Source organism: Equus asinus, chromosome 4 (genome assembly GCF_041296235.1).
Source record: "Equus asinus isolate D_3611 breed Donkey chromosome 4, EquAss-T2T_v2, whole genome shotgun sequence".
Classification (NCBI taxonomy): Eukaryota; Metazoa; Chordata; class Mammalia; order Perissodactyla; family Equidae; genus Equus; species Equus asinus.
In genome coordinates this window covers 26,699,136-26,724,387 of record NC_091793.1, presented here as the reverse complement: position 1 = coordinate 26,724,387, position 25,252 = coordinate 26,699,136, and the positions used below count along the sequence as shown (strand labels likewise).

General features: G+C 45.1%; 1 protein-coding gene across 11 annotated transcripts in view; it reads right to left on the bottom strand.

Annotated features, from left to right (window-relative positions):
* The window catches only part of LARGE1 (LARGE xylosyl- and glucuronyltransferase 1), a 539,997-nt gene that overhangs the window by 294,118 nt on the left and 220,627 nt on the right, over nucleotides 1-25,252 (bottom strand). For all 11 annotated transcript variants that reach the window (XM_070506993.1, XM_070506995.1, XM_044780870.2 and 8 more), the window contains one exon: nucleotides 5,329-5,630. In XM_070506993.1, the coding sequence (XP_070363094.1) occupies nucleotides 5,329-5,630 (302 nt within the window). The remainder of the gene's footprint in view (nucleotides 1-5,328; nucleotides 5,631-25,252) is intronic.

Below are 25,252 nucleotides of genomic sequence, written 5' to 3'. Positions count from 1 at the left end.
GGGGAAAAAAAGATGGCGGCAAAAGATGTTAGCTCAGGGCCAATTTTCAAAGAAAAAGGGGGAGGGGTAAGAAATGCATCAACTCATAGGGTTGTTGCACAGATTCACTGAGATGACTCATGTAAAGGGCTTACAGCCTGGAATCCTGTAAGTAGTAGATATGTATCAGCAATTATCATTTATTATTATTATTACTAAGAAAGTTTACAGTATGCTGGAGGCTCTACATTCACGGCCTTGAGCCTTAAATATTCTCAAAAGCCAGGCACCAGGTTCTTTCCTCCTGCCCTCACTCCCACTCCCCTTCAAGTGAGAACTAGGATAGTCTTTCCCCCACTGTTGAAAGGAGGGCTTTCAAAGCTGCCCAATTTCCTCTGCTCTGTCAAATGTTGGCACGGCCTTTATCCTCTTCCAAGACAAGAAGGCAGAAGACACAGGAATGAGGAGATGAGTTGCTAGAATGGTCATCTGGGTTGTAGCAACCTTAGACAAGAACTTTTCGTTTTCTCTGCTTTCAGTTTCATCATCTTTAAAATGAGAAGGTTGCATCTTTGTTGTTGTTGTTTTTAATGGCATGCTTTCAAAAGTAAATTTTACAAGAGAGTGCGATATACAAAGCAGAAGGCCAGCCTGCTCCGATATATGAGACCACAGACAGGAGGCTGTCACAGATGTGGTGCGACCATGGCGTGGTGTGACAGCCAGCCACACCGCAGAGATGAAGTTCAAGGCTTAGAAGCAAAGAGAGATGCTTCTTTAAGGAGTGGTCTGACATCAGAGAGCACCATTCACTGAACTTTCCATCATAACAATATCAATTGTGGAAGTTTTAAAGTATATCCACAAATTCTTTGACATTCCTCCCATTGAGAGATGGGGTTTGTGTCCCTTCCCCCTTCAGAGTGGGTGGGCTTTTGTGACTGTTTCCACTAACAGACTACTCTATCAGCAGAAGTGACACTATGCAATTTCAGAGCCAGGTCACAAAAAGGGCTTCTGTTCTGCCTTGCTTGCTGGAATACTTGCACTTAAAGCTTTCAACTGCCATGGAAGCAGCCGACTGGCCTGGAGCCGCCATGTTGTGAGGAAGGCCAATCTAGCCACGCAGAGAGACCAAATGGAGGAGCCCTGAGTCTACAAGAAGAGAGATGCTGGGCCAGCACCCAGTGCTCCAGCCCTGCCCTGTTCCAGCTCCAGCCACCAACTATTTGTATGAGGGCCCCCAAACCAGAACCATTCAGGTAAGCCCTTCCTGACTCTCAGGCCCAGAGAGACCATGAAAGCCAATAAAATGACTGGTATTGTTTTAAGCCATCACATTTTAGATGATTTATTAGGCGACAACAGGGAACCTGAATACCCACAGTAAGCACACGTGACATCTGTACGGAGTTAGTTTCCCACCCACTATCTCATTTCATCCTCACAATAGCAACGGGAAAAACATATTATTATTCTCATTTTGTAACAATGAAAAAGACTCTAAGACAGTAACTGAATTGCCCAAGGTCACATGACTAGCGGAAGGCAAAGCAAAGATTCTTGGTCAGGAACTCTGAGCAGTTCCAGCGATTTTTCTCCTGTACCACAGCTAACTCCAGCAGAGACCAGAACCAGAAATGCCAGAAAAATACACATATCTGTACACACACAGGCTCAAGTGGAGATCAAAGAGAATCATCCTGCTCCAAGTCCCGAGGCCCACAGAAACCAGGCCCTCACTGAAGCAGCCTGGCCCTGACAAGGGAAACATGGAAGAATAAATGCGTGGCCGTGGGAAGGCCACGTACTCAGGGAATGGTAAGAGGGCACAAGGACTGGCAAGGGCCCGGTGCTTCTATCACCGGATATCCTAGCTGACAGCCTTTGCATCGTTACAGAAGGGTTTTCAGAAATACTTGTCATACCTCAGAGAAGTTTCAGCACAACAAGAGATGATGGCAACGTCCTTGGTTACGAAGCCCTGCACTCTGACAGCATGTCAGGAGCGACTTCAGCACTTGTAACCGTGAAGTGTCACGAGGAAAGGAGGCTTCTATTTTGACTTCACTGACTGACATTTCAGGTTTGCCTCTACGGCTTTTTCAGGAAAATCTTGAAAGACACCATGTGATGGAGACAGAGGAAGCATACTGCTAATGGGGATGAAGCCAGCCTCTCAAGGTAAACGTGCACCCAGAGGAGACCACACTGAAATAAGATGCCAGCAGATCAAGACTTTCAAATTCATCTACAGAAGCTCTGAACAGGACCAGGGGTTCATCACAGATGAATTCTACCAAAAATAACTTCTTAAGAGTCTAAGAAGTAACATGATCAAGAAACACAGTGAAAGAAGAAAAAAATAAAATCTAATTCTCAGGTGCATGTGAAAAGAGTAAAAACTAAGTTACAGTTTTCTGAATTGCTACCTTACCTTTCAAAGAGCACAGAGATAAAGAGAACCCCATCGTGTAGTTACGTTGCCTTAAAGCAGTGGTTCCAGTGTCTGCTATCTCAGAATCCCATGGAGAGATTTTTTTGATAATCATATTATTGGGACCTACTCCCAGAGATTCTCAATTAGTAGGTCTGGGGTGGGTCCCATGAATTCGCATTTTTGATATGTAATTCTAATGCACAATCAAGTTTGGAAACACCCAGGTGACACAGAATTTTCACTATAATAGTAACATCTTTCTCTCTAGTTGCAGAACTCCAACGTGTTAGCGGAAAACACAGCTTCCTTTAATAAAAATCTATCTTTTCCAGGCTCCCTTGCAGCTATGTGACGGCTAAAGGTAGCCCAGTGATGAAGTTCTGCTGATGAGTTCCAAAAGGAACCGACTGTGAAATGTCTAAGACGTGTTCTTAAAGGAAGGGGATATGCCCCACCTTAATACGGCTACTTTCCTGCCAGGTGGGATGCAGACAACACGGCTGAAGCTCTGACAGTCATTACGGACTAGGAGACAACCTTTAGAATGTCACTCAAGCAAGCTGAGTGAAAGATAAGGGAAGTCTGCATCCCCAACATGGACATCCCTTCACCAAACGCCTCCAGACTTTTTAAACATAAAGAGAAAAAAGATGCAAAGCCATTGTTACTTGGGATTTTTTGATGAATCACAGTGAAACTGAAAGCTAATACAACTACCTGAGTTCACCTAAAGTTGTGATATTCATTGTCACCATTCAAACAGTATGAGGCAGGAACTTGGTTTTACTCCATAATTTACAAGTGAGGAAACTGAAACACAGAAAAGTGATATAACTTGCTCAGTGCCACACGGCTCTCAGGCCAGGAGTGCACCAGGATTTAGACTCATGTCTTCCAGCTTCAAAAGCTACTTAGCTTTTGCCCACACTATTTGCAAGGCACTTGAGGTAGAGCCCTCTTTAGAAACAGGATGTCTCTCTCAGAAAACTGAGCAGGGGAAAGAAGCCACAGGCCAGACAGACTCCAGCAGGATGAGAAGTCTCCCATTTTCTCTCTCTGATATACCTGTGTCTCCCCTTCTTTTCCTTTTCTATTTTCCACCTCCTTGATTCTTAGTTCTTTAAGGAGGCCTGAATCCTAAGAACATAAATACACTCCAGGATAAACTTTCCTCCCCCTGGGCCTTCCCACCTAGTTAGCAGGGTTCCAGCATCTGCTCTAAACCGACCCCATGACCATAACCTGAGGGCACAGAACCTGCAAGAAATCAGGTGATTTCTTGACTGGATGAACGATGATAACGCAGCGCAGCCACTTCCCCGCCCAGGTTCTCTGTGTTCGCCCGACTGACCGATGGTCCGTGCCCTGAATTCTTTCCTGCCATGACAACACTTTGCTTCACATTTGCCCACCTCATATGTATGTCCCTCACTGGATATCCTCCGTCTACCTCTCTCCACCTCTCCACACGTCACCCAGGTTTGAGAAACCCTACCATCCCCGGGGCTCTCCCCAACCATTCCCGTCTAAGGGCTCCTCACGTCCCAGACCTTCCACAGAACTGAGTCTGCCTCACGCAATGAGCCATCTATTCCTCCGTGACAGACTGTGTAGTGTCACCAACATCAGTAACAATCCCATCCATGTGAACCGCGTATTACAGTGTGCAAAGGGTTTCCTCCTCAGGGAGTCTGCAGTCTAACATTCAGAGAATATGGGCAGGAAATGGAACAAAGAGGCAATATCCATATTTAACTAAAAATTTTAAAAAATTACCTATAATTGAAAACGTACTATGCCCCAGGCACTATTTGTGGCTTTGCATGGTCATCTTATTTAATTCTCACGAATACTCTGTGAACAGGTATTATTTCCTCAAATTTACCGACAAGACATCTGAAGTTCAGAGAGGTTAAGTAACCTGCTCAAGCACTCACAGCAGAAACCGCCAGCGCTGGAATATGAACTCAGGCTTGTCTGTGTCTCAAGAGGCCTCACTCTCAACAGGGAAGCTGTAACTCTTGTCCACGGGAACTGTAAGCAGCAGGTCTGGGATGAGGATGCATGCGTGTGTGTGTGTTCAGTGCACATAGAAGCACGGATGCACCAACGAGGGAGGTGAGGGGCTGGAGAGAGAGGAAGTGGGCAAGTTTCCCAAAGGTCCAAAGAATTACTAAGAAAGCAAGCATATTCTAAAAGGAGGGAGGAAATGATATTAAGCTACAAACGTTTAAATCACAGCCTTAGATAAGCACCAAGTTTCTGGTTCTGAATTGCAAAAGCTGTTCATAAAGTAAGAATGAGGCCTAAGGGGACTGCCCAACAGAACCATAACTCCAGGTCATCATTCACATCGTAGTCTAAGCAACAGGGATCCCCAGGATGACAACCGGGTAACTGGGTGTAGAAACCCTGAGCCTGTCAAAATGAATGGTAAAGAAACCAGCAGTAGGTACTATCAGTTTGCTCTTTTGTGTGTGTGTGTGAGGAAGACTGGCCCTGAGCTAACATCTGTGCCAATCTTCCCATATTTTGTACGTGGGATGCCGCCATAGCATGGCTTGATGAGTGGTGTAGGTCCAGGCCCAGGATTCAAACTGGGGAACCCAGGCTACAGAAGCAGAGAGCACAGAACTTAACCACTCCTCCACTGGGCTGGCTGGCCCCTGCTCCTCTTAACATGTCTGTGGTGTAGGCCTTCTGGTCCCCATTTCTCAGATGGCAAAACCGAGACTCAGAAGCTAAAGAATCTGCCAGCCCAGACCACAAAGTTAGTGATCGAGCCCCAGATCCAGACTCAGGCTCGAGGCAAGAAGGCCAGCTCTTTCCAGGCACCGGCGGTGCTTCCGGGCGGCATTCGCAAGGGGGTGGGGGCCACAGGGCCTTGGGACGGCTCCAGTGCTCTTTACCTCGCACTTCTCCACGACCGGCTGCTGCCCACACTCGGAGCTGTTGCCCGCCACGATGCCGGCGCGGAGGTTCTCGCTGTCGCCAGTGCCCTCCTCCATGGAGTAGGTCTTGGAGTGGTTGCCGCGGCGATGCGCCGGCGCATGGCCCTGGGCCAGGCTGAGCTGTCTGCGGAGCGCGCGGTTCTCCTCCTCCACCTCGCGCACGCGCACCTCCAGGCTCTCGCGCTCCCGCTGGCTGGAGGCCGTGTACCGGGGGCTGTGGGGCTGCGACTCCAGCGGAGACAGGGACACCGGCTTCCCATCTGAGGGTGCAGAAAGACCAGGGAAGAGTTAACCCCGAATGAAACGCACGCAAGCCCCTGCACGTACCCCAGACATCCATTCCTACATAGGGAGGCTCCTCTCATAATCCCATTTGTGAGGGAAGGCAGATGGAAAGTGAGTCACAAATAAATGCATCCAACTGGGAACAGAGTTGAGAACAGAATGACTTACTAGGGTGATAAAAACATGCTGTCGAGAGAAGACAATGATAATATAATTTTTCCTAACTAAATGCATTATCTTCTTGTGCCTACTTGGCATGTTTCTAGGTAGATGTTGTTGTTATCAATAAAGTACTATGAATATAAAGGAGGAGGGAAAGCAGGAGGAGGGAGAGAGGAGAAGAAAAGGAGAAAGGAGGGGAGAATGAGTAGGAGGAAGTGGAAGAGAGCATAAAAGGAAGAGAAGGAATAAAAAGAAGAAATATTAAAAATGACCAAGTTTATTTAGGTCTTCTTATGTGAACTCCTATTCACCCTTCAAAACCCTGTTTCCAAAGCATTACCTCCAACAGGAAGCCTTCTTCAATTTGCAGGCAAAATATCCTTTAGCATATTCCAACAGAATTTTGTACATTGTGCTAAGAAAAACACGTATCTGTCATACTGTATTTGGTAAATTACTTTACCAAATGTTTCCTATGAAGATTGGGAGCTTGGTAAGGACATAGACTGGGTCTTACTTATCTTTGTGGTAACAGCATAATATCTGATACATGTTGGAAGGGTGGATGCAGGTGTCTGTGCCAGGAGTGAAATAATTATGGGCAACAAGGAAAAAGGAAGTAGAAGTGTAATCAAAGTTTTCCCAAAACAAGTTACCATTAAACTGAGAGCCAGCCACACTCCATTTAACAATCACACACAGAGAGGATATGTAGGTGTCTCAAAGTTACACAGCCAGAATGCAGTGGTGTCAGAATTCGTACCCAGGTCTTGCTTACACCTGAGTCTGTACACTCTACTTAAATGCAGTTTCATAATAGACTATATGTGGAGAGCCATGGATTAAAAACCAGTTACTAATGTAAAAATTCCATCTCCCAAGGATACTTAGCATCCCACCTTGTATACAGTAGGCGCTCAGTGCATGCTTACCCTTGAGGAGCCCCAGCAACACAAGACACACCTAACGCCATCACTGCTCTGTTCCCAGACTGCAGAAACCCCAGGGTCCAGCTGCACACTGGCTGACCACCGAGCAGAAATCCCATCTCTAGAAAATTGCCTTCTCAGCCACCTACCAAAAAAACACTCCTCTTTTTCCAGACTTCGAGCTTTTCTCCTTCCTGACCAGACCACACTGAGCTTCCACACTGTCCCAGAGAGTGTGTGTGACTCACAAAACTTGAGGATCAAAGAATGTGATGAATTCCATCCTGCGGGGCTCGCTGTGCTGCCATTCTGCCCAGGGCCTTTGATGTGTCTCTGGGCCTTCACAAACATGACTCCTTTTTTTCCACTCTTAATCACCTCGGGGTTAAACGCCTCAGCTCTTGGTCCTCTCCTATCAATGCGGCAAATATGACTCACTGGATTCCACTGCCCAGGACAGAAGATCAAAGGCCGAGGCCGCGTGCATGGGGACGTGAAATCACAGGTTGATTAGGGCTGCACTGTGACCGAGCTGGCCAATTACAAGCTCTGACCCAGGCTTTTGAAACCCGTCTCTCTGTTTGGTACAATCAAGTTAGCTCCACCAAAAATGAAAAAGAATAGGCAGCTAACGGCAATTGTGTTTTCTCAACAGACATCGACCCTCAGAGCAGGGGTGGGAAAACATGAGCATCCAGCTCCCAGCAGCCGGCAGAGTTATGCATTGTGTCGCGTCTGTTGTGTACCTGCACATGCCGGGTAGTTCCCACAGACACCGTCTTAGGTTATCACGGCACAAGCAGGTGGCCATTGGTCTCCCCATTATGGATGAGGAAACTGAGACTCTAAAAGCTTAAGCTGTGTTCCCGCTGTGGTGCACTGGGATTGGAAACAAGGTCTCCGTGACTGCATGTGGCCATGCGCCTGCATCTACGCACTGAGTTAGAGGTACAGATGCTCTGGGGCTGAGTGGGGCTTCTTTCTCCTGAAATGGTTTTAGAGCATTTGTGCAGGAACCCAAGAAGCTGTGGAAGCCTGCGCCAGGGTCCCAAAAGCTCCCAAAAATTAGCAACAAATGAGACCTATAAGTTTGTTCTTTGGAGGCGTTACTTAAATGCTCTGAGCTTCCGTTTCCCTTCTGTGACATGGGAGCAGGAATGCTAACCTGGCAAGAGTGATGGGAGGCTTAAGACACGGAAATACAAACCACGGAGCGCTGTGCCTCTCATTGGGAGGCACTCAGTATAAATTAGTTCCTCCAACCCCTTCCCAACGCGGGGTAAGGGACATCATGGGGAAGATGGGTTGATGATGTAAATTCGGGTGTCAGAGGCTATACATTTTCTGAATCCAGGGCTGTTCTCTGAGTGGTATATGGAAGCAAGTGGCCAACAAACCCTGACTTACTCTGCGATGTGGCATCTCTGAACCTTCTTGCCTTTAGCCTTAGGCAGGTCAAAGTTCATCCAAAGGCAAAGAGGAGGAGCAGGCAGTCTTCCCATGGAGGCTGATCACCTCCTCTAGCTCCTCTCCCCAAAGCCCCACATCTTACATGTTTATACTTCTTTGATTAGAGGCTTATAAATAAAGGCATCATTATGTAATCCCTGAGCAATCACAATTCCAGGGCTGCTGCCGGGCAAACGCTATCAACATCCTGGGTCCATTTCCAACTTGCTTTAGACCCCAAATGGTTTTGACCAAACTTAACTCTCAAAGACTTGCGGGTGTCTTCTCCACTTTAAACCTCTATAGATTTGTCACCAAGGAAGACACACAAAATACTAAATGCCAGGCCTGCAAAAGGGGAACTCACGTAGGAAAAGGCAACACTCATGCTGTGCCAGAGCCTGGCAGGTAAGAAGTGCTCAGTAAACAGCAGAGTTGTAATTGCTGGTGTGTGTGTTTGTTTTAAAGGTCTGTTATCTTCAGGTGGCCCCTTCCTCTTCCTTGTCCAGTTTCCATTTCTGAAAGGGAGTAGAGATGTGCTCCAGGCCCCTCTTGGCTCTAACTTTCGATGGCCTCGTTGTGCCAATGGACCCTGAGCCTCTAACCCAGCTGACAATGCTACCTGGCCAGAGTGGATACAAGCAGGGCCACTGCTCTGCCAAGTTCACAGCTCATTCTGCTTTTATCCATCCTGCCTCTTCTTTTTTTCCTGGAGGACTCAGCTGTGGCTCCTGACCTCTTTGTTCAGGCTTCTCCTAACCCTCAGGGGTTGGGGAGAGGGGAGGGTTAGGAAGGGAAAGGCCATCCCTCTCAGATGTGCTCTGCACCACTCTGTGATGTCTTATGGGCTCCGGTCTCTCCCAGGAAGACTCCCCGAGCTTTGTGCACAGGTCGTCATTATAAAGCTCATCACACGGAATTTTATGGCCTATGGGAACAACGGCGCCCACACCAGTATTTCTGAAACTATCAGTGGTCAAGAAAGAGTCTTTTCTCCCAAGCCATCCTCGATAAAAATCTGGCCCTAATACACATGCCTAGTACATAGCCTGCCCCACATGCAACTCATCACTTGAATTTCACAAATCGGTCTATATCCTGTTCATCAAGACAAGTCTCCTAATCACATGCTTGATGCACGTCCAATTACTCTAGAAGTTTCTAAATGCCTACTCTCAACTTCCATACCTATCTTGTTACAGACCAGTAACAGTTTAGGGGCTGGGATGGTTCATTTTATGCATCATCTCCACTGGGCCATGGAGTGCCCAGATGTTTGGTTAAATATTAATCTGGGTGCTTAGGGATGAGATTAACATTTGACTCAGGAGACTGAGTACAGCAGATTGCTGCTCCTAATGTTGGTGGGCCTTACCCAATCAGTCAAAGGCCTGAATAGAACAAAAAGGCTGATCCTCCTCCAAGTAAGGGAGAATTATGTCTGCCTAACTGCCTTCAAACTGGGACATTGCTTTTTTCCCCCTGCCTTTGGACTTGAACTGAAACGCTGGCTCTTCCTGGGTCTCGAGCCTGCCAGTCTTTGGATTAGAACTACGCCATTGGCTTCCCTGGGTCTCCAGCTTGCTGACTCACCCTGCAGATCCTGGAATTTGACCATCTCCATAATCACGTTAGCCAATTATTTATAATAAATCTTTTTATACACCCCCACACCCCCACCCCTCATCAGTCTGTTTCTCTGGAGAACCCTGACTAATACAGGGACCAACAACAGTCTTGAGATCCCACTTTGAATGGCAGTGCCCGATATCTGGTCTCTTTATCCCCAGGGCCTGGCACACTACCTACATTTGCCAAGCGTTTGAAGAAGAAATGAAGAGAAGGACTACCATCTAGAACTTAAAAAAGAAAAAAATCTTAAACTACCAGCTACTTAAAAAGTGACCTTATTACAATATTGAATGCTGGGGGACGAGGGAAAGATAACCAGGAAAGCAAATAAATCAAGTAGAGTCATAAGAACACGAGATTTGGAATAAGAAAGAGCCGAGTTTAATTATAGTTTTGCCACTTACTAATAAATAACCTTAGGCAAAGCACTTAACTTCCCTGTGACTCGGTGTCCCCACATGTAAAATGGGGACATGGGCGTGTGTGTGCATGTCACCTGCCATCAGGCCTAATCAGAGTCAATACTCAGATTTCCCCTTTCCAGCCTCCCCGCTAAATCTGGAGGCACACACGTAAAGACAATAGCAGATAGGGTCCCTCATTTCTGAGCCCCTTTATCTTTGTTTCTCTATTACGTTTCCTTCCAGGTTTCTATTTTTGGATATACACAGTCTATTTGTACACATGGAGCATCTCTCTGTCACATAATGCCTATATGTGTTGATCTGCGGTTCAGCCCACTTTGAGTTTAAAATGCCAAAGGAGACATTATTCAAAACCTTGGTTGACAACATCTTCCTCTTCCCTTGAAAACTTTTCAACAAACATGAATTTAGCATTGGATTTGAATCTCTCAATCCACTTGAGATGAATGCTCTGAATTAAGAATCAAAACATCTAAGGTTCCTAACAAAGAAGGCAAATTGAAAATCAACCTCTGTGCAGTACAGTGACAGAGATTAGGGATTTACCATCTAAAACGTCCTAAGTGATGATCTGAATCAATGTGCGCGCCCTGAACATCCCTGCATCCCTCCAGGGTACTGGCGCCTCGCACTGTGTGGGACATCCACCATCGCAAATGGGAGGCAGGGCCAGGACCTGGGTGGGCCTCCCAGCCCTGAGGCCACCCTTGTAGGGGCTCATACCAGCCCCTCCCAGGGGTGACAGACCTAGAGCTCTCCAGTCAAGAACCCCAAAATCCTGTAGTCATGCCCAGAATTCAGGAAGGCTGGCCCCGTGCATCATTCTACTCATGATGAAGACAGTGCAGCCCTAACCTTTATCTAGCAAAATCCCCCTACGTACAATCTGTCACCAGGGCCTGCCAATTCTTCCTTCTTGAGACTTGAAGCACTTGTTTCTCTTATTCTATTTCAAACATTTCATCCCAAACCAAGCCTTTTAATCTTATCCTAAGACAGGGCTCAAACTTTTTTCTGTAAATGCCCAGAGAGTAAATATGTTTTACTTTGCAGGTCATGGGGTCTCTGACGCAAGTACTCAACTCTGCCATGGTAGCACAAAAGAAGCCACAGAAATATGCAACATGGGGGCATGGCTGTGTTCCAATAAAACTTTAATTACGAAAACAAGTACGGGGCCAGATTTGGCCCACAAGGCCTAGTTTATGGACCTTTGTCCTAGAACATTGGTCTCTTTGGTTAGTCTCCCTGACTCCAATCTCTACCTACGCCTGCTGGCCTCACTCATAGGTGTCGGGGATACTGCTCTTCATGATAATCCTATTCCCACCACATTTTGCAGTCTGATAATGTACAGAAGCAGCTCCATCTACTTCAAGGTCCTTCATCAAATTCAACCAAAACTTAGTCAGCTCCTATTGAGTACATGTCCACTATTCGGAGGCTGTGTGTGTCATCTCATTTTGATTTATACGATACCTTAATGAAGTGGGTGTTCTCACTATCCCTATTTGAATGAAAAAAAGAAAAAAAATGAGAAATGGACACATACTTAATTTGTTCAATGTCATCCCAGCAGCAAATGGCAAAGGGAGAGTCTTGAACCCAGAGTCATTGGCTCCAGATCCATTGCTCTGTTTGCCCCTCTCCAAACAAGTCCAACTGAACTTGTTGATGCCCCTGCTTCATCCCCTGGTCCCCTGGGCCAGTGGTTCTCAATCCCGGCTACCATTACAATCCCTTGGGGAACCTTAAAAAATATCAACGTGCATAGCCCTCAACCCAAATTAGCTCAGAATCTCTGGAAGTTAGGGTCTCATCAGCATTTTTAGAAGCAGCCACCCTCATGGGATTTCATGTGTGTAGTCGAGGTTGAGAAATACCGGCTTAGGCATTTCCCCCATCCTCTGCCTGAGACGCCATAAACCCCATTTACAAGCACGCAGTTTGCTTCTTGACGCAAATTTAAGGAACTGGCTTAGACGCAAAGGAGGTCTGAGCTTTGTCACGCTTAATCCCAGCACTGCTCTGACCCCGGGCCCCAGCTTCCTTGCCCACATCTCTTAAGTGCATTCTTCAACAGCTCCCACCATGTGATCCAGGACCTCCCTGATTTCCTAAAACATAGGCCACTTCGTATTCCACCTTCTCCAAGCCTGGAGCTGTTTTCTTCCTGTGAATCCCCCTCCTTCCAGGATGAGGGCTCTCTCCAAGGCAGGGCCCTGCTACTCCACCTGCCAGACCTTCCAGCTTCCCTGACTTCCAGGCTCCTTTCTCTCGACCAACAGGTCACTTCATGCCAATGATTTCTCCAATTTCTTACCTTTCACATTAGGCTGTGTTCATTAAGCATGCTGTTAGTCTTTTTTAAACACAATGGCTTCCTTTTAACGTAAAAACCTTACACCCTCCTTCAATGCATTCTGAAATTGCAAAATAAATTAAATTTGTAGCCAAAGTCATTTTAGAAAAATTTAGAAAAGTCAGTTTGATCTTAAAAGTCTCACATTTTAAAATGTTTTTTTAAATTTTGATCCTTGGATGTCCACGTGACGGCTGGGTCTGTTCCCATGTCACAAGCTCACATGTCACTCTTTCATGGCAGTGTACAAGTCAAGGTCCAGGTGGAGCCATCTTTGCAAGTTCTAGAATTGTGGAACCAGATTTGCTGTGGGGAGGAAAACGGCAGGGATGACACGCAAAGGCTGCTTGCTTGCGATGGGGTAAACAGCGAATGTTTTACCCAAAAATTCCCCGAAGTGATTTTCTGGAAGTCATCTTTGGCAACCAAAGAAAACTTGAGTTCCAACTAAGACCTTGGAGATCTTCTGGCAAAGACTGAACGACAGCAAAGAAAGAGTTCCTTACCAGCTTTTAAAAAGAATTTGCAACCACCAGGCCAGGGAAAGAAGCCTAGATTTGTTTCGTCATAATAGGCTAAATGCGATTTGACTTTTTTCCCTCGTGAAATTATTTTCCAGAACCTTGTCTTAAAAAGCTTCATTCAGTCAAGAAAATGACGACATTTTTAGCACCAATTTGCTGTATCCATCGCCGGGTTTTGGCTGTAAGTGCCTAAGTGTCTCCTAATGAGCAATAATACCAGTGGTTGCCCCTTGAAACTTCTGGTTCAATGATTTCAAAGCTTCAAATGTTTTTTTGCCAAATATCCTAAGTTCTGAAAGTTTGAGGCAGTTGGTCTTTGAACTACTGTGCTCATAGCAGAGTAACGGAGTCTTCAGTTTCTAAATCTGGCCAATCTTATTTCTCTTTGATGTTCCAAGGAGTCTTAAGTATAGACAGAAGGACTTTGTTAGTAGCATTCAAACCGCCAACAAACAAGGCAAAGGATAATGCATTTGGTGCTCTATTTTTTATATTAACTGAACGACTTGACAGCAAAGTTAAGTCCTTCTCTTAGATCACCAAGTGATTTAGAAAACAACCAGTGGAGGGTAACAATACAGGGCATCCCAGAAAATGTGAGTTGATATTCATTCCAAATCAGGAGAATTGACCAGTGTATGAAAGCATCCTCAATTCACATTCCGATCATCTTTGATCACCCTCTGCCCCCATTTAGCTCCTTAACTTCCATCACTTTTTCCATAGCCTCAAAGACACCCAGCTTTACTGGTGGGTCCTCAACGGCTGAGCTTGAGAAAGCAGCCTTCCTCCTTCCACCACATCTTGTGCCATGTTGCATACACTACGCAAGCAACAGTTGGACATAATCTTGTCCATTGGTAGAGGCACCAAGTCTAAAAGCAAGACAAACATGATGACTTCATTCTTTGCAAAGCACAAACTCAGCATCCTTACTTGGGTCATCAACAGTTATCAACATGGCCCCTGAGTGTAGAATCAGATCCAGAAATATTCTAGAATTTCATCTTAATTTTCTCTTTGGCAGCACTGAAGATGAAAGATTTCCTAAGTGTTTTTCCACTGATCTTCTTTAACCTTAGCAATAAATGTGTTATTTTATATGAAATATTCATAGCCCTTATAAAATTCCACTAATATGTTCCAAGAGTGGCAAATCATATGTGATGGGGAGAAGCATATTTTATAGTGAAAATTTTCAATGAAGTTTGATTTTTCTTTTCTTTTTGGTAAAAGCTTGTTCACATCCAGAGAGCCACATGGGATAATTCTTTAGCAAAGTTTTTAAATTTTATTTTACATTCATCACAATAAGGATGTTGAAAACTCTCCTTTTCTAAATATGTAAATCCATGTTTGCCATCAACCTCTAATTGTCATTCTTGGTGGCCATATTCATTTACCAAAAAGGATTTTTTTTTTTAAATTGGGGAGTATTGACAACAATGTCTGGTTCAGTACAGAGGGATGCAAGATGTCAATGGCAGGCTGCAATGTTTCAGGACTCCAGAAAAATCAGCAAAGCCCTGGCCTATCCATTCCTGCTCCTTTATCCTGCTTCTAGATCATCTTATTTCAGGGGTGGAGTTTCAGAGCGAAATTCAGATCTACGGAAAAGAGTTATGGACTCTTGTGAAAAGGATCCAAAAGAAAGACTGCCATACATTACGAATATGTCTCTAATCGGACTGCATCCGAGTTGAACCATGGTGCCGTCTCCTCCTAGGCACGGAGGAAGACTACCAAATTGCGCACTCAGACTCAGCTATTCTCCTCTGTTTGGAGGGCGGTACTCTCATGAATGCCCTGGGACTGAAAGGGGAAAATCGAATGCAAAACATGATTACAAGTCTAGAGTGTTCTTCAAGTGCCATGTCAGCAATGGTGGGTCAGTCTGCTTATCTGACCACTGCACCTGAAATGATGCACATGCCAAATCCAAGCAGAAGTTCTTTTCCTCTGCGCTGCATGGAAGTGAGGATTAACACAGGGGAAAAGCCCTTGCTCTCATCTTTGGTGTTTCCAGAGGTCTAGTGTCAATGAGGACTGGCTTGATTTGCATCATATTTTCTGGGCGCTCTGACACACCTCATCTCCTCTACAGTTAACCAGCTTTCAGACAAAGCCACTGTCCTTCATGCAAACCTCCCACTCTTTGCGCGACCCTCTGTGGATGTCACATTGTACACAGGGCACACTGCACCAGGAGAATCCAACTGTGGCCTATAGTGTTCACAAGGCAATTAGACCTGATGAGATACTGAAAGGAAGGGGTGGAAGGGAGATCAGTGGAAAGAGTTACCAAAGACAAGTAGGGCTCTTTATTTGTATCTGTCAAAGTCAGCAATGGCTATGGAGCCAAACAACAGCATGAGGAGCTGCCGTAAAGAATATTCTAACACATTTCAAAAAGAAAAGTACTTCTGTGAATGTGGTTGATTCCGTCAACAGCATGCCTTTCCTGTAAGCTGCCACATCACCTAAATCAATGTTATCATCCTCAGCTCAATTGCAAATTAAAAACAAGAGAAAACAAGCAAAAGCCTGCCCGAACATCCCTCCCCTCTAAAGGACTGCCCTCCTTTTCTCTCTCTTCTTTTCCTTTCTTCACAGTCGCCAACCTCCCTTATCAGTTTGACTGACTTAAAATCATATTCCAATTCCCCTGAGTACTTATATTGAAACAAAGGAAAAAAAAGAAGAAAAGTAAAACCCTTATCATTCCTTTTTTCACCCTTTCCTGACAAATCCAAACCTTCCCTTAGGAGGAAAGCAGAAAGGAAGACTGAGGTTTTATCGGGATGGACTCGGGGAGGGGGGAACACGGAAGATTTTATCAGGAGCTCAGAAACAACAGGAGATAGAAATAACGCTTTATCAGGATGGGCCCTTGGCAAAGAGAAGACATTGCCAAGAGCCAAGGGCAAGACACACGTTTGGGTACAATATTGTGCTAATACCTATTAAGCAAAACCTGCCATCTCTACTTTTGATGGATTGTTATTTTCTTCCAAGTCCTACTCCTGGGATAATAATGATTTTTTTTATAAGGCACTTCAAACTGTATCATAAAAGCAAGATGAATAAAACCAAGGACTCTCTAGTCAACTCCATTGTGAAGCCAAGGGAGGATTTTCCTTGGCAAGTTGAGAGGAAGCAGGGGTGTGGGTGTAGGGAGCAGTGACAGACAAAGAGGAACCCCGAGATGCCTTGATGGTGGAGCTCCAGTGCAAGATGCCAATTCCTGGCCCCAAAGAGAAGAGCCCCTTATAGGATGGAGGCCTCAGAGGCCATACCAGGATGGGGATGAGCAAGTGTTTTCAAGCCTTTGTAGACTTTCTGAAACTGCTGTTAAAATCTCCTGCCTTTCTTAACTCCACCGTCTGGCCCTGAGGAATATCTTGGAAAAAATCAATGATCTTCACCAACAACTATTTCCAGAGCTCTTACACATGCAAGCCCCATGCTAAGTTCCTGGGTAGCATGACTAGCGACTGGAATAAGCAATAAGAAACTGTGCTATTTCCTTTGCAGTCTCTGTCACCTGGTGGGTTACTATTGACTCTCCAATGTCCGGGTGAAAAACCCCTTTTGGGAACCCTTCTCCAACCTGCCCAGGGAGAGTTGGCTGCTCCATTCCTCTCACTAGATTTCCTGCAACCTCCTACATCACAGACCTAAGGTAGTGGCTCTTACCATATTTGCTTTTTGGTTTTTTTTTTTAATTTTTTTTAAGATTTTTATTTTTTTCCTTTTTCCCCCAAAGCCCCCCGGTACATAGTTGTATATTCTTCATTGTGGGTCCTTCTAGTTGTGGCATGTGGGATGCTGCCTCAGCATGGTTTGATGAGCAGTGCCATGTCTGCGCCCAGGATTTGAACCAACAAAACACTGGGCCGCCTGCAGCGGAGCGAGTGAACTTAACCACTCAGCCACGGGGCCAGCCCCTCTTACCATATTTGTAACAGCTGCTTATGCAACTTGCTTCACACTGTGACATCCGTTCCCTCAACACCTCTTCAGGGTGGGCATGGTGCCACTGAAGGCAGGGACCACACTGAATCACCTCTGTTTCCCAAGTACCTCACACAGTGTCTATCAGTAATGGGCATGCTTATGCGCCTGCAACATTGTGGAAAAAGATGACAACTTGGGATGTCCCCACATCCAAACCAGAACCCTGGATTCCTACCTCCAAAACCTGCTTCCCCTTTCAGGAAATGGCATCATTACTGCTCCCACTGCACAGGCCAAAAACATAGGGTTCAATCCTGAATTTCTTCCCTCATGTTCCACATACACTGCATTAGCAACATATTTGAATGTTGGCTCTACCTTCAAAGTACACCCAAATATCAACACTTTCCACCACTGCTCCAGTCCCCGGTCCCCCATTTCTCACCTAGACTCATGGAACAGCCACTTAACCGGCCACCTTGCTTCAGGCAGTCTACTCGCCACTCAGCAGCCAGGTGACATTTAGAAATGGTTATCAGACCCCATCGCTCACCTGCTCAAACCGCCCCCTTATAGCTTCACATCAAACTAAAAACAAATTCCAAATACCTTAGGGTGGAATACAAGGTCCCACAAAACTCCGACCTCAGTTATCTTTCTGAGCTTCACATGCTCCTCTGCTCCCTCAGTGCCCGCCACGTTGGCCTCCAGATGCTTCTCAGTACACCAAGTGTTCTCCCACCTTGGGGCCTCTGCACTTGCTGTTGGCTTTCATCCTCTTAATTAGGAAATCTGCTCAAACACCACTCAGAGAAGAATCTGTAAGCCTGCCTCTAAAACCTCATCCCTGCCCATCCTCTCTCTCACTCCTTCTGAGACAGGAACCAGCCTAACAAGATAAGGCCCCTAACCAATCGGCAAGCTAAGAGAATCTGGTAGACACCACCAAGATCCACATTCCACAGCCTTGGGACTTTCCAGGGCTTATGACCACACCCTAGCACCCAGGAATCTACTGAAGGTGACCCTAGCCCCATTAGCATAGTGATTTTTACTATGCTAGCATGCTAATGATACACGCAACACATGTGGTGGCATGTTGAACAACAGTGCAAGCACAAGATAAACCCCACCTCTCCATGCCATGACAAGGCCTTCCTGCCCAGCCTTTGCCTCATAAAAGCCCCGCAATCTGGCTCCCTAACAAGCTGGTCACCCGCCCATTTCCTTTCTGCGCTGGCTCCCTTGTGCTTGCCCTGTGCACAAGCTAATCAACTTTTACTTTTCTACTCCCGTTTGCTGTCTCTCTTGATTTCTATACTGGGGGACAACAAGAACCCAATGCGTCAGTAACACTCCCTCTGGTTATTCTCCATGAGCACATCACAGCACTCCCCCAAGTATAAATTTGTTTCCTTCTTGTTTGCCTGTCTCCACCCCTAGAAGATAAGTTCAATAGTGAAGGACTCTTTTGTGCATCTGTCCCATCCGCCACTATGTCTCCAGGGCATGGAACCAAGCACATGTAGGCACACAATAAATATGTGTTGGACGACTAATTCAATGAATATTAGCAATTACTGGAATGGTTCAATGAGGAGAATTAGGTTTCAAAGGAGGATCACCATTTAACTCCCTTACCAGCCACCCACTTTGGCTGAGTCTCACCCATTATCTTAAGTCCCAATCTCTGAGGTAGGTTTTATTGTCCCCATTTTAAAGAGGATGAAACAGAGGCTCATTGAGCTTAAGGAACTTTCCAAGAGTTACTGCAAAAAAAGTAAAAAGACCAGGTTGAACGGACACCCCCTCAAAAAAAAAAAAAAAAAAAAACCTCTTTTCATTCTACCTTCTACCTCTAAATGGCTCTTTCCAGGAAATAAAGGTTGCATTCCAAGGTGACAGGCAGGGGACACCCCACACTACACTTACAAGAAAGACAAGAAGCAGGATAGTTGGCAATAAGAATCAAGAAAGTAAGGAACTGAAGAAAGAAGAATCGTAAGGGAATCCAACTAAAACCATTCCTAACAGCCAGAGGACACAAACATGGCACAGCTGGAACAAGCGAAGCTGACGAAGCAGTCAGACTATCAGACACCCCGAAGGGGAAGCGTGCACACAGAGCAAAGGAGAAAAGCTCCTCCTCTCTTGATCTAGACATCCCAGTACCCTGCCTTGAAGTCACCCTGTATCCTTTAAAAAGCATGCCTTCAGTTGTCTAAGCTGGAAAGCTACGGCAGGGCGTCCATGAGGCCATTCTTTCCAGAGCCGTAAGCAATCCTGCTGCTGCAAACAGAGATGGATCTATTCCGCCTTCTGGAGCCTGTAAAAGAGAAAGGAGGTGGGGGCAGGGGAAAGATGCACACATGATAATAACAGGGGTCAGGAAGACTCAGCTGCCAGACTCTGGCCAGACAGGAGATGGGAAGAACGCGGGGAATCAGAAAGCTTTGTCTGCAATCACCAGAGTATTCAGAGGCTGGTCGGAAGCAGCAGTATCCAGAGGGGCCTAGAAATGGTTAACTCACAGTTTCTCTCCTGATGAGTAGCTTCAGCTGCTCATCAATAGAATCTCCAGCTGATAATTATTAAGTGAAACTTGGGGCTTCCATTTGCATATGTAAAGCACACTTCCCTCCTCAGCCACAATGGGAGGGAGAATGCACTTCCTGATTGTGCCGCTCAGGGGGAGGTTTGGGTGGGGTGGGGCTCCAGCCCGCTTTGCATGTGCTTCTCCACACTAATCAAGGCAGATATTCAGCAGAAATGAACCCCACATCCCAAAATATGCCATTTGTCAAAATCCAGAGCTCAAATAAGAGATCTCTCTCTCCAGATCTGAGAAGGATGCAGTCTACCACAATACGTGTCTATAAGGAATGTGATTACCCGGTCCGGCGCATGCAAGCACGCATGAACACACCTGGGTTGTTTTACTGGATGATGGAACTGTTATTAGTTTCTCCAAAATGAAGGCTTCTATCCTCCTCATGTCTTCCTGACACTTTTCAATCTTTGCACCTGTCGATTAAGAAGCTTCAGCCCCAAAGAAGCCAGAAGGAAATGCAAACAGCATCAGATTCCAAGGATCTGATTGACTTATCTCTGTGATGACATTTATCTTGGCTGGCGAGGAGGAAAGAAGTTACTGAGCACATCTCTCCTCCCACAGGAAAAGAGGCCATAGAGGGAAAAGCCATCGCTCCCAGGAGTACAGCGAGGACACTGTCCTTAGCATAGCTTGAAAAATCACGGACTTCAAATACCAATGTCATTTGTAGGCACTACGACGTGACTGTCATAAAGAAGCTGCCAGGGCTGTCTAAATTTACAGGGTGTCTAAAATTATACCCATGACATTCTAAAAACAGAGACAGGACACAAAACAATATAAATTATTAACTCAAGGTCTCATCACCCTTGGTTAAGTTTGTGATCCTCTTGGTGCCTCAATGCCCTTATCTGTAAAATGGGAGTAAAGATTCTGCAGGAACCCTCTTACACAGCATCATTAGGGTATGTCCCTACTATGAACATTTTATTTTACTTTATAACCTATAAACAGGCATTAATTTGACAATCTTTGTCTTTGGTGAGGAAGATTGGCCCTGAGCCAACATTTGTTGCCAATCTTCCTCTTTTTGCTTGAGGAAGATTGCCCCTGAGCTAACAGCTGTGCCATCTTTCTCTACTTTTTCTATGTGGGACGCCACCACAGCATGGCTTAATGAGCGGTGTGTAGGTCTGCATCTGGGATCCGAGCCTGCGAACCCCAGGCCAGTGAAACAGAGTGCATGAACTTAACCACTGACAATCTTTAGATGTAGGGCTAAGGCCTTTCCTCTAAGATGGTGCCCACTGTGTGAAAATCTACAACGCCTTTCTTGCTTAAACCACAAAGAAATTGCCAAACACTTTTGGCTTGGGTATCTTTCAAGTACAGCAGAAACTTAAGAGACATTCGTGAAGTAATGAGAGTACAGAATTCCTTTCGTATTTTTATCCTTCCCCTCACTTTTTAGTTGCCTTGCTTACATTTAATTTGACAGCTGTTGTTACAGCAATTTGCCTTTAGGTCATTGTTCCAAAATACACAACTTAGTTGTTTATAGAAATGCTTCTTCCTGCACTCATATTTCACTGCTTTATGTAATAATTAAATGATATTAATTAATTATATGGTAAAGATATACCACAATAGGCTTGGTAATATCTTAAAATGACTTTTGCTAAGCATGCAGTTCAACTGGTGGGATGAATAATGCCTAACAGTTCTAGAAAGTAGGCCCATAGCCAGGAAACTCCACATGCAGTGGGACTGAACAGTACTTTGACAGAGGGAACAGAGAACTGCTTGGCTATTGGGTCTGTTAATTGGAGGTGAGTTAAGAATCTTCCACTGAGTACTTCCCTTGTGGTATTGTTGGGAAGAATAAATGAGATAATATGCAGCAGTCATCTAGCTTCCCTTCCTAGGTATGAGATAAAGGATTGGTAAAAGTTCTTACTACTTATCTTATTCTATCATCAAGTCACTTTTCCCATAAACCACAGATGCTGGCTCTGAAATAAACTCCCAAGTACTTCTGATTAAAATAATACTCCCTTACCTTGGTAGAATGCTATGAGCCCAGTTTGGAGCATCTGCGGATGTGCTGGGCCATTGACCTTTCATGTGAATTGACAGAGGTAGAGAGGGGACCGGGACGGTGCCCAGTCTACAGGAGGCAAGTGAGATCCAGAGACCCACAGGCATTTGCCTATCCTCTCTGGGCATGTCGGGAGCAGGCCCAGAAGGAGAACGGAATTCCCTTGTGCCATTCCATACTCCCTGAAATTGCTTCTAGTGCATATTTTGCTGCTTTTCATCATCTTTATAACTTCAGTAGTACTATAAGTATTTAATGATGTGAAAAGGCGCATAGAAACAGATCTTCCCTTGCAATAAAGAATGGTCAGCAAAGAAAAGATTTGAAGCATCTATGTAGACCCCTCAGCTGACCTTGTCCTTCCACATGAAACACTTCAGCAGACCTTGAGTCCTGAAGCCTCAGGCTGTGTCACTAAGGTCTTCAAAGCCCACACAGGTGCAGCACAGGTGAGAAAAGTCTCCCCTTGCAGCAAATGAGGAGAACGAAGGAGGAAACAGAAGGGTTATCAGCGGGGCACACCTTGTGCAAGTAATTTAACACCTCTGAGCCTCAATTAACGGGGAACAAACTTTTCTGCCTACCTTACAGGGCTATTCTGAAAATGCATTTTCAAAAAACAGCCTATGGGAAAGGCTTAGGTAAGGCAGGGAATCGTACAGGAATGGGACACGATGTTCTTAAGTGAAGATACACAGGACTGCATTGGGATTACTATTACTGTTATTATTGGCCAATGTTCATGCCCCACATCATTTAATTTAGCAGTAAAAACAGTTATCTGTGGCAGATTATAGCATTATCATCTCCATTTTATGAGGATAAGGCAAAACTCAAGAAAAACAATATCTACAGAGCTCTCAAAAGCCACTTGAGTTATTTTAGCCTGGTGGAGGAAATGGTCACCCTGCTTCCTTGATATTTATCACATCAGAAGTCTCCTGGATGCCATATTAGTTCCAGGAACAGACATCAGAAATATATATAAGACCAGTGTGCAGGCACCTGCATGACCACCAACTGCTGGCTGTGGCCTGGAGAGACCTTTCCCATGCCTCTGGTATAAAACCCATGTTCTGCTCGCTCCGATAGGAGCCGTGCCACAGTCCCCAAGCTTCCATCACCTCTAGATTAAATAGCTGCAGCACAACTGTATTTTCTGTAACACTACAGTATGCTGGGAGTTTGAGCCATCCGGCAACTTAATATATTTCCCTCTAAAGGTAAAAAACAAACACATTTGAAGCAAGCTATGCTCACAATTTCTGAGGCAAAGAGATGTGTCTATGGGTCAATGTCTGGTAACATGAATAAATGCAAAAGGATCAAAATGAGCTCCACTGTGATTTGTGTTATAATTCATGAGGCCGTGGGATTGTAACCAGGGAGGTCCGCAGTACGCAGCCAAGGAGCATAGGCGGTCATGGGGGGCAAGAGACACTGCATGTCCCTAAGGTCAGGCTTTTACAAAAGACATCCTCACAGAAATTAAAAGAGCCCTGTACTTGTCAACCTGTCTGTTTGGAAGTGTTATTTTGATGTCCTCCTGTCCACAAGCTCATTCACGACAAGATCCAATAGGTTAGTCACTCACTCATTCATTCAGTTCGCACATTTGTAGAGCATCTGCAATCTGACAGTCACTATACAGGCCCTTTCTCTCAAGGAACTTGAAGCCCAGTGGGGGGAAAGTCAAGTAAAGATAACATTCCAGTGCAAAGAGATAAAGAAGTAGGACTAAGTACAGTGCGCTCAGGAAGTATGCAGAAGCACCACCTCTGAGCTCAGTCTTTAAAGGTTCAGGGAAAACTTCCAGGAGTATCATATCCGTGCTGAGAGCTGAAGGATGAGCACCGAGAAGCTGGACTGAGAGAAGTATTCAAACAGAAGAAACAGAATATGCCAAGGCTTAGAACCACGGTTCCTACACTGTGTGCCAAGGTCCTCCAGGGTGCCCCAGTAAACCCACAGGGGCACCACAGGATATTCTTAAATTTCCAGAGAAGCACAGCAATTCTCAGTATCTGCCACTGCCTCAACTACCAGCTCAGGCTGGTTCATTGTTTCAACATTTGACTGTGCTACGTTCCATATTTTTTGCACGGCTGGGTTTTCAGAATTTGCTCTGACAAAAAACAATAACTGCATGAAAATCAATGTGCAATAGCTGTCCAGTCTGATTCCAAGGTCTGAGAAGTTGTGCAGCGCCCAGCAGGTAAACACATCACATAAGTAAATAACTGGGCTTATTTAAGAGTGAAATAAAATATATCTTCCTTCACTTTATGGGTGTGTTTTGTTCAAGTAGCTACTAAATTTTTAGGACATAAACAATAAATGGAACATTTAGGTATTTCACCTGGCCTATGGGTGGAGTGAAAAAATTACTAAGACACCCAAGGAATGAAAAAATGTGGGAACCTGTGGTTTAGAGACTGGAACCAGTGCTTACAGTGGACATAAAATACTTTCCTATGATGAGGGCAAAGTGGGGCCGGTGAAAGAAGATGCTAGAAAGACAGATGAGGCAGCTCCCAGGGGAATTTGTAAGCACAGTAAAGGACTTGGCCTTTACTCTGAGGCCAGTGGGAGTCACCAAAGAGTTTTAAACTTCCCTGTTGAACAAAATGTAACACCACCTGAGTTTCACCGGACTTCCCCAGTCCTCAGAATGAATGCTGCATTTCACAACCCATTATGTGGATACCACACAGCTGACTCCACAATGAAGAGTGAGGTCCAAAGCCAGCCCAGTCCTGATGAGAGCCATTATGAGGTCTCTGTAGAACGGCTTGCAATTCCACCTAACCCACTGAACCAAAGGCAAAGCTTGATGTAACGTGTGAAACGCTTTACCAACAAAAGGCATCATTATCTAGCATTTATATACATGTGTGTTTCATATTCTAACTCTAGTCAACCTACAGGGAATTTAAGTCCTACCTCAACCCTTTGCATGGCAGACTGTAAATATCTCCTTTTCTTATTTTATATTAATGCTAACGTTTATGCTTGGTTATTCCTCTGATCCCTAGAGCAACTTTTGGGCACAAAGCAAAAGAGCTATACAGGGAAATCTGAACTGCTTAACTTCAAGAAGTGTTTTATCTGTCTGGCATCCTGAAACAATGTACGTTGTCATTTCTCTGAAGTATCATCTGAGATTTTAAGAATGCTGACTATTCTTGTCTGCATGTGTGATCTATTTGTGATAAAGAATATTGAAAACATATCTTCTAAAATATTTTATATGAAGGTATTTTTCCCTTGAAAATGTTATGTTTAAGAAAAGTTTCTCACCGGGCAAGGAAAAGCTTTTGTCAACCTAAAGCTAAACGGGCTATTATTACCCAACTTTGCTGGCAGTTCCGAAAGTTAGAAAACAGTAGGGTATTGGGTAATCAAAAATCATCACGTCCACCCTGGGTCTTAGAAGAAGAAGGAAGAAGAGAGATGTTGCGAAGGGTATCCTAGAATCAGTGCATGGCAGAGGAGCCAGGAGCCC